Genomic DNA, 12,282 nt, shown 5'->3' with positions numbered 1-12,282 from the left:
GGTTGGTCATAACTTTCCTTCCAAGGAGTAAACGTCTTTTAATTTCATGGCTGCAGTCACCATCTGTAGTGATTTTGGAGCCCAGAAAAATAAAGTCTGACACTGTTTCCCCATCTATTTCCCATGAAGTGATGGGACCGGATGCCACGATCTTCGTTTTCTGAATGTTGAGCTTTAAGCCAACTTTTTCACTCTCCTCTTTCACTTTCATCAAGAGGCTTTTGAGTTCCTCTTCACTTTCTGCCGTAAGGGTGGTGTCATCTGCATATCTGAGGTGACTGATATTTCTCCTGGCAATCTTGATTCCAGCTTTTGTTTCTTCCAGTCCAGTGTTTCTCATGATGTACTCTGCATATAAGTTAAATAAACAGGGTGACAATATACAGCCTTGACGAACTCCTTTTCCTATTTGGAACCAGTCTGTTGTTTCATGTCCAGTTCTAACTGTTGCTTCCTGACCTGCATACAAATTTCTCAAGAGGCAGATCAGGTGGTCTGGTATTCCCATCTCTTGAAGAAATTTTCCACAGTTTATTGTGATCCACACAGTCAAAGGCTTTGGCATAGTCAATAAAGCAGAAATATATGCTTTTCTGGAATTCCCTTGCTTTTCCATGATCCAGCAGATGTTGGCAATTTGATCTCTGGTTCCTCTGCCTTTTCTAAAACCAGCTTGAACATCTGGAAGTTCACAGTTCACATACTGCTGAAGCCTGGCTTGGAGAATTTTGAGCATTACTTTACTAGCATGTGAGATGAGTGCAATTGTGCGGTAGTTTGAGCATTCTTTGGCATTGCCTTTCTTTGGGATTGGAATGAAAACTGAACTTTTCCAGTCCTGTGGCCACTGCTGAGTTTTCCAAATTTGCTGGCATATTGAGTGCAGCACTTCCACAGCATCATCTTTCAGGATTTGGAATAGCTCAACTGGAATTCTATCACCTCCACTAGCTTTGTTCATAGTGATGCTTTCTAAGGCCCACTTGACTTCACATTCCAGGATGTCTGGCTCTAGGTCAGTGATCACATCATTGTGATTATCTGGGTCGTGAAGATCTTTTTTGTACAGTTCTTCTGTGTATTCTTGCCATCTCTTCTTAATATCTTCTGCTTCTGTTAGGTCCATTTATAGTTACTATACTATATTTATACTTATATAAATATAATATATAGTAAATATATATATTTATAGTAATATAAATATATATATTTATAGTAAATATATATATAGTAAGTATAAATATATAAATATAAATATATATAGTATAAATATATATATATATTTCAAATGGAAACATTTCATTCTTTTTTTATGACTGAGTAGTGTCCCATTGTGCGTCTATATCACAGCTTCTGTATCCATTCATGGACACTTAGGTTGTTTCCATTCCTTGGCAGTTGTAAATAATTGGGATGCATGTATCTTTTCAAATTAGTGTTTCGTTTTTTTTGGGAAAATACCCAAGAGAACAATTGCCAAAGAAGACACACAGATGGCCAACAGGCACATGAAAAGATGCTCAACAGCATTCAGTTCAGTTCAGGCGCTCAGTCTTGTCCGACTCTCTGCGACCCCATGAACTGCAGCAAGCCAGGCCTCCCTGTCCATCACCAACTCCTGGAGTTCACCCAAACTCATGTCCATCAAGTCGGTGATGCCATCCAGCCATCTCATCCTCTGTTGTCCCCTCCTCCTCCAGCCCCCAATCCCTCCCAGCATCAGAGTCTTTTCCAATTAGTCTACCCTTCACATGAGGTGGCCAAAGTACTAGAGTTTCAGCTCTAGCATCATTCCTTCCAAAGAACACCCAGAACTGATCTCCTTTAGAATGGACTGGCTGGATCTCCTTGGGGAAATGCAAATCAAAACCGCAATGAGATATATCACCTCACGCTTACCATGATGGCCATCATCAAAAAGAACACAAATAGCAAATATTAGAATGGATGTAGAGAAGAGGGAACCCTCCCACACTGTGGGAATATAAATTGGTGTAGCCACTGTGAAAAACAGTATGGAGGGTTTTTTGTTTTTGTTTTTTTTTAAGAAACTATCCTACTTTTTATGTAGGAGCCAAGGCCACAGAAAGGTATAAAATAAAACTGCAAAGTCAATGGTGAAGACTGATATGTGCTTTTCTGCAACCTCCTACCATTTGGAGCCCAGGAGCATTTGGCCTTCCTTATTGTCCCGTGTGTGTGTCGGGGTGGTGGGGTGGGTGGAGGCAGGTGTGAGTGATTTTGTTTTTTAGAAAAAATTTTTTTCTTGAGGTATAGCCAATTAACAATGTTGTGACAGTTTCAGGTGAACAGCAAAGGGACTCAGCCATAGAAATACATGTATCCATTCCCCCTCAAACTCCCCTCCCATCCAGACTGCTATATAAAATTGGGCAGAGTTCCCTGTGCTCTACAATAGGTCCTTACTACTGGTTATCCATTTTAAGTATAGCAGTGTGTACACGTCCATCCCAGACTCCCTAACTATCCGTTCGCCTCATCCGTGTGATGTTCTGCTCTACTGTTTCACAGAGACAGCAGTTCTGCTGCCCCTGAATTTGGGCTGGGATGCTGTGCTATAGGATGGTGATGAGCAAGTCCTCACATCCAGCTCCCTACCCTACACAGGCCTCCTCTTCTGTCCCCACGTGGGATACAATCACCACTCAAGTTTTCAGTTTCCTTTTCCTTTCTAGGCCACTGGAAATTTCCCCTACTTTCCTGTGAGTTCAGTTATAGATTTACAATGATGTCTATTATATTTTTGTCAGCATTTCCAGGAGTTTTGTAGCAGAAATATTTCTCATATTATCTAGTTGTTGAAAGACTGGGTTGCCTTTTTAACATCTCCTAAATGATTCTATTTCTACCTGCTATGTGGCTAGTTCATGCCATCATGGTGAAGGCCTTCTGCCTGGTCTCCCTCCAGACTCTGCCCATGTCCTCCTCCAGCCCACAATCCTGTCTACAGTTTTCATTTCAAGATGCAGGTCTGAGCTGGTCATCCTTCAACTTAAAAGCCTCTACAAAGGCTTCTCAAGCCCCGAGGATAAAGTCCAGACTTCCTGGTATGGTCTACGGGCCTCTGTGATCAGGCACAACACACATGGAGAGCCACAGAGCTCACGACCTCATTACTCACTCCCACTGGATTACCTCCTGCTCTGCAAAGCTGCCCTGCTCCCCTTCCCTCTGGCCCCTTCTGCATGATGTTCCCTTTGCTTGAATGTCCTGCTCTGGGCCCTCACCTGGCTAACAAGTCCTTCAGGGCTTCACTTATGTATTTCTTCCAGGACCTTACCTGGACCTTCCCGACCCCACCTCCACTACAGAATGGATTTCCATCAGGTCTCCCTGGTAGCTTGCACTGACATCTTTCAGACTGCCTATATACTCTATTCGAGTTGCTTGCCTACTTGTCTCCCAGATTTAAATTCTAAAGTAAATCTGAATATCGAAAAACTTGCATGTATTTTGTTTAAACAAATGAAGTACAGCTGAACCCTGAACAACTAGGGTTCGAACTGTGCAGGTCTACTTACACACAGATTTTTTTCAATAAATGTAATAGCTGTATTTTCATTTTACATATCTTTAAATTAACTAGGTACAGGGAATAGTTTCTGTTCAATTAGAGATCACAATATGTAGAACTTGGGTCTGAGCCCTGATTCTGTCCACAACTGCTCAGCTTCCTGCCTTTGGGCGAGTCATGTACCAATTCCTTTGTTTTTGAGGCAGAGATAACAGTAAACCGACTTGGACGGCGCAGGGGGTTGGCAACCTAACCCTTGTGGTTGTTCAAGGGTCAACTGTCAGTTAATTAAGCTAGATCATAAGCATTTTATCAAAGGCCCTTGTTTTAAGTCAGTCTCTACTGCAACAACCACAAATACTACTGGGACGGAGTATGGGAGTGCAAATTTAAGCAGCCCTCATTGATTATTTTCATGTAAGATCACTGCAAAAATCCTGAGCTCTCTGCATGAAGAATCAGCTATTTAAAATTTGCCTATCCAAATATCTATCTGCCAGTTTTAGAGTGAAGTTAGGAAAAGAAAAACAAATGTCATACATTAACACATATATGTGGAATCTAGAAAAATGCTGCAGATGAACTTATTCTCAAAGCAGAATTAGAGTCACAGATGTAGAGAACAAACATATGGAGACCAAGGGGGAAGAGGGTGTGGGATGGATTGGGAGACTGGGATTGGCGTATATACACTAGTGATACTATGTATGAAATAGATTCCAACAAGAACCTACTGTATAGCACAGGGAACTCAACTCAGTGCTCTCTGGTGACCTAAATGGGAAGGACATTCAAAGAAGAGGGGATATATGTATATGGGTGGCCGATTTATTTTACTGTATAGAAGAAACTATCACAATAGCGTAAAGCATCTATACTCCAATTAGAAAAAAATTGGCTTGAATCACAAAAACAAACAAAACCAAATATCTACTTGTGTTAGACATCAACTCCTAGTGTATTTATCAGAAAGAGAAACACGTCAAGAGAATACTATTAGTTTAATATGTAATACATTTATGTTCATAAATTATAAATGCAGAAGGTTGTTTTTATTTATGGGGATATATCAATCAACAATGTTTCAGACAAAAAATGGAAAATTCTAAAACCAATAAAGGGCTTCCCTTGTGGTTCAGCTGGTAAAGAATCTACCTGCAGTCCAGGAGACATGGGTTCAATCCCTGGGTTGGGAAGATCCCCTGGAGAAGGGAAAGGCTACCCACTCCAGTATTCTGGCCTAGAGAATTCCATGACTGTACAGAAGACAGGATATTCTCTTGGGAAGATGAATTTGAGTCAAGCCTCTCTTACTTGTACTGTTGATGATCCTTAGTGCTTCTTGTTTTAGCCATGAATCTTTCTGCTAACTTTTCTAAGTTCCGAGAATAATCCGTCTCAATTTCGGCTTTTTTCCGGAAGAAATCTTGCAGGTCCTGCAGAAGCTGAACTCTCATCTCTGTCTGCTGCTCCAGGCATTTCTGTTGTTCTACCAGTTGAGCTCGAATTTCTAAGGAGAGAAGAAGAGAACCCATTTGATGATTTCATGAAAATAACTGAAGTGCTCTGGTATGTGCAAGATAAAAATACTGAATCCTATCATACATTTAGCTCTGCACTGGACCTTTACGAGGCTGCTGTGTTCAGGCTGGGTTTTTAAATAAAGATATCTGCTTACGAATCTATGGTTGCCAGGGGGGAAAGACCAGGGGAAGGGATAGGGAGTTTGTGATGGACATGTACACACAGCTATATTTAAAATGGATAACTAATAAGGACCTACTAGAGAGCACATGGAACTCTGCTCAATGTTTTGTGGCAGCCTGAATGGGAGGGGAGTTGGAGGATGGATATACGTATATGATTGGTTGAGTCCCTTTGCCCTTCGCCTTAAAATATCATAACACTGTTGATCGGCTAAGTGCTTAGTCGCTCAGTCATGTCTGATTCTTTGTAACCCTAGGGACTGTAGCCTGCCAGGCTCCTCTGTCCATGGAATTTCCCAGGCAAGAATACTGGAGTGGGCTGTCATGCCCTCCTCCAGGAGATCTTCCCAACACTGGGATTGAACCCAGGACTCCTGCATTGCAGGCGGATTCTTTACAGTCTGAGTCACTGGGGAAGCCCGTTAATCGTCTATATCCCAATACAAAATAAAAAAACTTAAAAAAAAGAGAGATATCTGCTGACCCTTTAAAAGAATGAGCTAAGCCTCAGGAAAGAATGTAATAGATTAGAAACATGGATTACATTTGCAACACCACAAACATGCAGGGAGTCATGAGGGGGGAAAAAGTAAAGGCTTTCAGATAATAATTTGTAACATATGACATCTTTGGGTAGCTGAGGACACTGTCGTTTTTTAAATAGCGTTTTACCTCAACTATCTTTTTTGAGTTTGAATGGCAGAGAAGTGAGCACCATTTCTTCCAGAATTCTGAACCTTCTCAACTTCTTTGCCAGCTGGCACATACAAACACTGACATCTGGTCATTTTTATTTAGTGCATAAATTTCTAGTTTGTAAAACACATAGCTGTAGGGTTTATAGGAATGCCACGCCTAAAAATAATTTCTTTCTACATCCAAATAATCTACTCATTATGGGGTAATCCCTGGATTCTGCTTTATTATTTTGATCACAAGAACAAGAGTTCTTCAATTGGGCTTTTCACATTTTCCACATTGTCCCAACTAACTAAGCTTTATCACATATATAATCCTGAAAAGAATCCTTTGACAATTTTAACATATTAGGAACACGAACATTAGTCATGTAGTGATTTAGTAGAAACACAAAAGCAAAAATGTGTCATGCAAAACTATCTGCAAATGACTGTAACAATGAACCATGTGTGTTTTGGAAAAGGAGATACAGTAACTAATAACTACTGACTTGTTTTTGTTCTGAGACTCAGGGCTAACCTCCAAAGACAAGAATATTCACACTGGAAAACTTTATTTCATCTTTCCCAGTGTCAGTGCATATTCCCTAAAAGTAAGGGCTGAATCTAACTCAGTGGATTTAGTAGAAATCGTGTCCAAATAACACCTCCTCAATTGCATCCTACTCTTCAGTAACTGAGCTGACAATACATACCCACATACTTGACCACGTGTAATCAGGGTCATTAACAGCAGGGCAATCCAGTTCTGAATGAGGAGTCAGGAAATTTACTCAACTTCATAATAGCTAATAATAATTGAATACTTGCTGTTCTACACTCTACTGAAGTAGGTACTAATATTATCCTCATTTTGCAAAGAAGAAACTGAGGTTTAATGAGATAACATCCTTCATCTAGAGACTTCAGCTAGAAAGGAGCACCCTCAGGAGCTCTAACCCAGGTCTGTCCATCAGATTAATCTTGATTGAATGCTTCTGCCTGACTTTCATCCATGCAACATGTTTTAAGAGCGTAGTGTGCCAGGCCAATATCCTGGCAAAGAAGATACAGCAACTATGATCCTGCTGCTGCTAAGTCACTTCAGTCGTGTCTGACTCTGTGCGACCCCATAGATGGCAGCCCACCAGGCTTCCCCGTCCCTGGGATTCTCCAGGCAATAACACTGGAGTGGGTTGCCATTTCCTTCTCCAATGCATGAAAGTGAAAAGTAAAAGTGAAGTCGCTCAGTCATGTCCGACCCTCAGTGACCCATGGACTGCAGCCTTCCAGGCTCCTCCATCCATGGGATTTTCCAGGCAAGAGTACTGGAGTGGGGTGCTATCCTGGCAAAAAAGATACAGTAACTATGAAACAAGTTCTCAGCTCTCAATCAGGTCATGTCCCAGCAGCCCGGTTTTGGAGGAGTCCCAGGAGAAGATAGGAAAGCATTTCTCAAGTGTCCTCTCTTGGTTTTTCCACTTGGAGATTGGGGGACTCTGTTACTCATCTCACAGAAGTGTGGTGAACACCAAAATGAAGACAGATTACAGGTTTTTAACTACCACAAACAGCAGCTGAATTTTAGTCAATCAAAGAAAAGTGTTTTTCAATACAGTATTATAATCAGCATGTCTGCTAAACTCTTTCCTCCACAAATACAGACCTAGTTTTATTTCATAAAGAAAAAAAATCAAGGGAGGGGTATTTCTCATTCAAGAATCCTAGCAAGTCTTTTATGATGAAGTAATTTTAGCTCATCTTGCTGTGCTAGCTGAAAAAAAAATCAATCATCTTAAGCTGTCAACTAGTTCTGTTTTGTTTTTTAAAGCTGTCTTGGTGCCAAAAAAGAAATAAAAGTAGGTGAGAGTACGAATCTCACCAGAAGCACACAAAAATTACACGGGCTTCCTTCTTGGATCTCATTCTTAGATTTTTCTCTTGTTTGTTTCCTTCAGGGTTTAAAATCAAGAGTAAGGGAATTTTGAGAAGGACGATCCTATTTTAAACAGTTAAAATCCCAACCTCATTTTGCAGGGAGTAACAGTTACTTTACATTATCTGTCATTTTCTGGTCACTATAGTACACTGGCAACATTTTCAATACCAAAAAACCGGAAGGACAGAAACTAGAGAAAAAGTACGTGCCAAAAATTAGAGAAGAAGAACATGACTGATTACTTTTAATTTAGAAAAGTTTGACAAATGAGGAAAAGGTCACAAGGGGAAAAAAATCATGATATAAGTACTAACATAAGAACTCTCCATTTAGGAAGGGAAAACCTTTGGATACCTCGTATCACATCAGAGTTGTTAAGCAGCACAATTCAGCAGGTCACCTTCCTGCATATATGCTGTGCCTCTATTAACATGACTTTATCAGATTTGAGCTCACTGAGTACAGCACCATATTTTAAAGATTTTTAAACAAATGAATAAAACAAATGCTGGTCATATTAATCTTAGTTCACTGATTAGAACAGATCAAAGACGCCTGTGGAGCACTGGGGCCTGAAGTGAAGTATTAGTCGCTCAGTCGAGTCTGACTCTCGGCAACCCCATGGACTTTAGCCTGCCAGGCTCCTCTGTTCGTGGAATTCTCCAGGCAAGAATAGTGGAGTGGGTAGCCATTCCCTTCTCCAGGGCATCTTTCTGACCCAGGGGTCAAACCCTGGGTCTCGTGCATTGCAGGCAGATAGATTCTTTGCAGTCCAAGCTACCAGGGAAGCCCTACACTGTACCAATCCTGTGATGAGAGCACAAGTGGCTATTAGCTTTCTTGAATTAGTACTGACTGGATTTTTCCCCCTCAGGTCCAAGCCTCATGTTAATTTATTATAGTTGACCAAGCTTTTACTGAGCTCCTATTTTGTGTAAGGCAGGGTCCTAGGCTGGACCCTGGAATTACAAAAACGTGTTTGATGCAGCTTCTTTGGGTAGAGAAGGAAATCCTAAAATGAGAGTATCAATATACCGTGCTCAGCGCTCATAATAAAGGAATGGAAAGAGGAGCTGACTCAGATGGTAAAAGAGCCTAGAAGATGTCACACCCTTAAGAATAAGAAGGTTTTAAGACAGACAGCTATAACTACAGAGAATGGGAGAAAATGTTTGCAAATCATATACTTAATAAGAAAGGGCTTTCCTGGTGGCTCAGTTGGTAAAGAATCCACCTGCAATGCAGGAGATCCAAATTTGATCCTTGGGTCAGGAAGACCCCCTGGAGAAGCAAATGGCAATGCCGCCCCAATATTCTTGCCTGGGAAATCCGATGGACAGAGGAGTCTGACAGGCTACAATCCAATGGGTCACAAAGTCACACACCAGTGACTACACCACCACCACCACCAAATAACTAACTTGTATATAGAATATATAGTAACTCTTAGAACTCAATAATAAAAACAGAAATAATCCAATTTAAAAATGGGCACCAGATCTCAATAGACATTACCCAAAAGAGGATATACAAATGGCTAACAGCACACGAAACGGGATTCAAAGTCAACCGCCATCAGGAAGATGCGAATCAAAAGCACGATGAGATATGACTTCACACTCACTAAGACGGCAATCATCAAAGACACCACAAGTGCCGGTGGGGGTTGGAGAAGCTGGAACCCTCACACACTGCTGGTAGAAACGTAAAATTGTACAGCCATTTGGGAACAAATCTGGCAGTTCCTCAATGTTCGACGTAGACTGAGCAAATCTCCTCCTACATATATACCCAAGAGAAAACATATTTCCACACAAAAATGTATAGACAAACGGTTGTGGCAGGATGACTCATAACAGCTGAAACGTGGAAATAACCTAAATGTCCTTCAGTGGAACAGAAAAATAAAATGAGGTATGGCTGCAAACTGGGGTGTTCTTCATTCATAAACAGGAATGAAGTAAAGATTCATGCTTGCACTGAAAATATAAGCTTAGTGAACAAAACTAGTCACAAATGGAAAGTGTGATTACATTAATGTGAAATGTCCAAAAGAGACTACTCCATAGAAACGGAAAGTAGGTTAATCGTTGACTAGAGAGCTGGAGGTGCTGGAGGAAATGGGAAGTGATGGCTAAGGGGTGCAGGATTTTTTTTTTGGGGGGGGTGATGAAAATGTTGTAAAAGTGACTGTAGTGACAGTTACAAAACAGTGAATATACTAAAAAGCAATTGTACACTCTAAATGGATATACTGAATGAAATAAGACATAGCTCAATACAGCTGTTACATTAAAAAAGAGACTGCCATATCACAACTCCATGAAATTATGGTTGAGACATCTCTGAGAACGATAACAGCAGTAACAACAAGATGACTCCTATTTTCACACCTAGGACTTTTTAGTGGTTTATCAAATTAGACAACATGGGGCAAGCACGTTAAAATGATGTCTTCATAAAACGACTCTTGCTTCAGTATTTTCACTTCATCTCAACTTATCTATGATCCAGAATGGTACAGAAAAGATTAACTTAATACAACACTGAGAGCTTTATCACCATGACTCCCAGACAGCTGCACAGAACAGTACAAACTCTTTCAGGCAGAAAAAGGCCACCTCAGAGGAGTCTCCAAGCAGCCATTATTTAAATCTAGGGCAGGACCTACTAAATACTAATAATGGCCATTTTAACGGAGCTAAAATTTACTTTTTTTTTTTTTAATGACTGTTATTTCATTCCTGTTCTACTAGCACATCACCACAGAATGAATCAACATCAGTAAGCCAATAAGAATAATACACAAAAAGATGATGCTTTCAAACTACTCAGTTTGGAGAAAAAAAAAAAAAAAGGTTGAAATAGTTCCTCTCTTAGCTATAAAAATCTGCTGACTAACACTTACCAAATAAAATGGAACTGCCTAGGAAAGGAGGAAACAGAGGCATTTCTTGCTATTGCCCTGATAAAGGGAAGTCCTAACCCTTAAAATAAATTTGTGTGAGACCACAAAGTATGATGCATATTTCATGGAAAGATTGAGGCCAGACTGGGCTGTTTTGCTAATATGTTACTGACTGATTAGGACTAGGACATAAAACTGATAGACTGGGTGTGAAACTTGTGATCATACAGCAAAAAATAAAAACACAGTAACACTTCTAAAGCATCACAAACCATCTCAATTATTTCATAGTGTCCTTTGGTCAGATCTTCCTTATAATGTCAACAAAATACATATCGTGTGTAAATTTATCAGTACATTTATCCAAAGGATATAAGGAACTTCCCCAAATGATAGATGAGAACCCCTGGAATGTCTTGAAAGAGAAGAACCCAATGAGATTCTAACTGGTTCCCTTAATTTTTCACATAGTCACGTGAATATGTATACAACCTAGCAGCTACTGCTTAGCTGAACACTAGGTACAAACTCGTGAAATAATGCTGAAAAGCCTAAAAAAGCTAGAAATTTGGAGCAAAAGATCCATGTGAACTTTATTTTGTGTGTATGTGTGAATAAGCAAAGGCCATTTCCTCACTAGAAATCTGAACCCAAGATTTAAGCTTCTTTTGCACCCTGCACCTTGTGGACTTGTATTGGCGTTACCGTGTCACTTATTACAAGTCACGTGACATGGGCCAAGCTGCTTAACATCTTGAAAAATAGGAGTTCCACCTCACGAGATTGTGGTGAGACTTAGACGATGCAAGCGAAAAGCATGCTGCAATCTGCAAATCACTATGAAACAGATGGAGATGTTATTATTACTGGTATCATCAGGCTTTCATGAGAAAAATATTTATTGACTATTACCGTGTGCCAGATTCCCTTTGACTCATTGGAAAAGACTCTGATGCTGGGAGGGATTGGGGGCAGGAGGAGAAGGGGACGACAGAGGATGAATGGCTGGATGGCATCACTGACTCGATGGACGTTGAGTCTGAGTGAACTCCGGGAGTTGGTGATGGACAGGGAGGCCTGGCGCGCTGCGATTCATGGGGTCGCAAAGAGTCGGACACGACTGAGCGACTGAACTGAACTGAACTGAACTAACAGACTGCAAAGGACAAGCCCCATTCTCAGTGAGGAGACAGCCCAGGCCAACAGATGGTGAGAGTGAGTGACCTCCAGGGCTTCGAGTCACCAACGTCAAGGAGCAATGTAAAGTGTGGGGAGGAAGTGTGTGTGCCCCGGCAAACAGGCCAGCACTGAGGAGGTGGTCCTGAGGCTACCTTGGCAGTAGGCTGGCAGACAGAGGGGAAGGGCATCCCAGGCTGAAGGAAGCTTACGCACAGGCGTGAAGAGAACCTGGCCAACTACTTCTCTGCGTTACAATCTAACTCTACTTGGTAGCAGGCCTAGTCACAGGCTAGGTCAGAAAGGACCCCACAGGTAGGCTAAGGAGTAAAATTTTATCT

The 12,282-nt window shown here is 41.0% G+C and overlaps 1 protein-coding gene across 3 annotated transcripts in view; it reads right to left on the bottom strand.

The window, feature by feature from the left end:
- The window catches only part of SRGAP1 (SLIT-ROBO Rho GTPase activating protein 1), a 311,091-nt gene that overhangs the window by 154,955 nt on the left and 143,854 nt on the right, over window positions 1-12,282 (bottom strand). For all 3 annotated transcript variants that reach the window (XR_003511173.1, XM_027542431.1, XM_027542430.1), the window contains exon 2: window positions 4,850-5,045. Coding sequence is in view for 2 of the 3 variants with exons in the window: in XM_027542431.1 (XP_027398232.1) it covers window positions 4,850-5,045 (196 nt within the window). In the remaining variant the exon portion in view is untranslated. The remainder of the gene's footprint in view (window positions 1-4,849; window positions 5,046-12,282) is intronic.

Source organism: Bos indicus x Bos taurus, chromosome 5 (genome assembly GCF_003369695.1).
Source record: "Bos indicus x Bos taurus breed Angus x Brahman F1 hybrid chromosome 5, Bos_hybrid_MaternalHap_v2.0, whole genome shotgun sequence".
Taxonomy (NCBI): domain Eukaryota; kingdom Metazoa; phylum Chordata; class Mammalia; order Artiodactyla; family Bovidae; genus Bos; species Bos indicus x Bos taurus.
The sequence above is the reverse complement of the archived record's forward strand: the minus strand, read 5'-3'. Positions and strand labels throughout refer to the sequence as shown.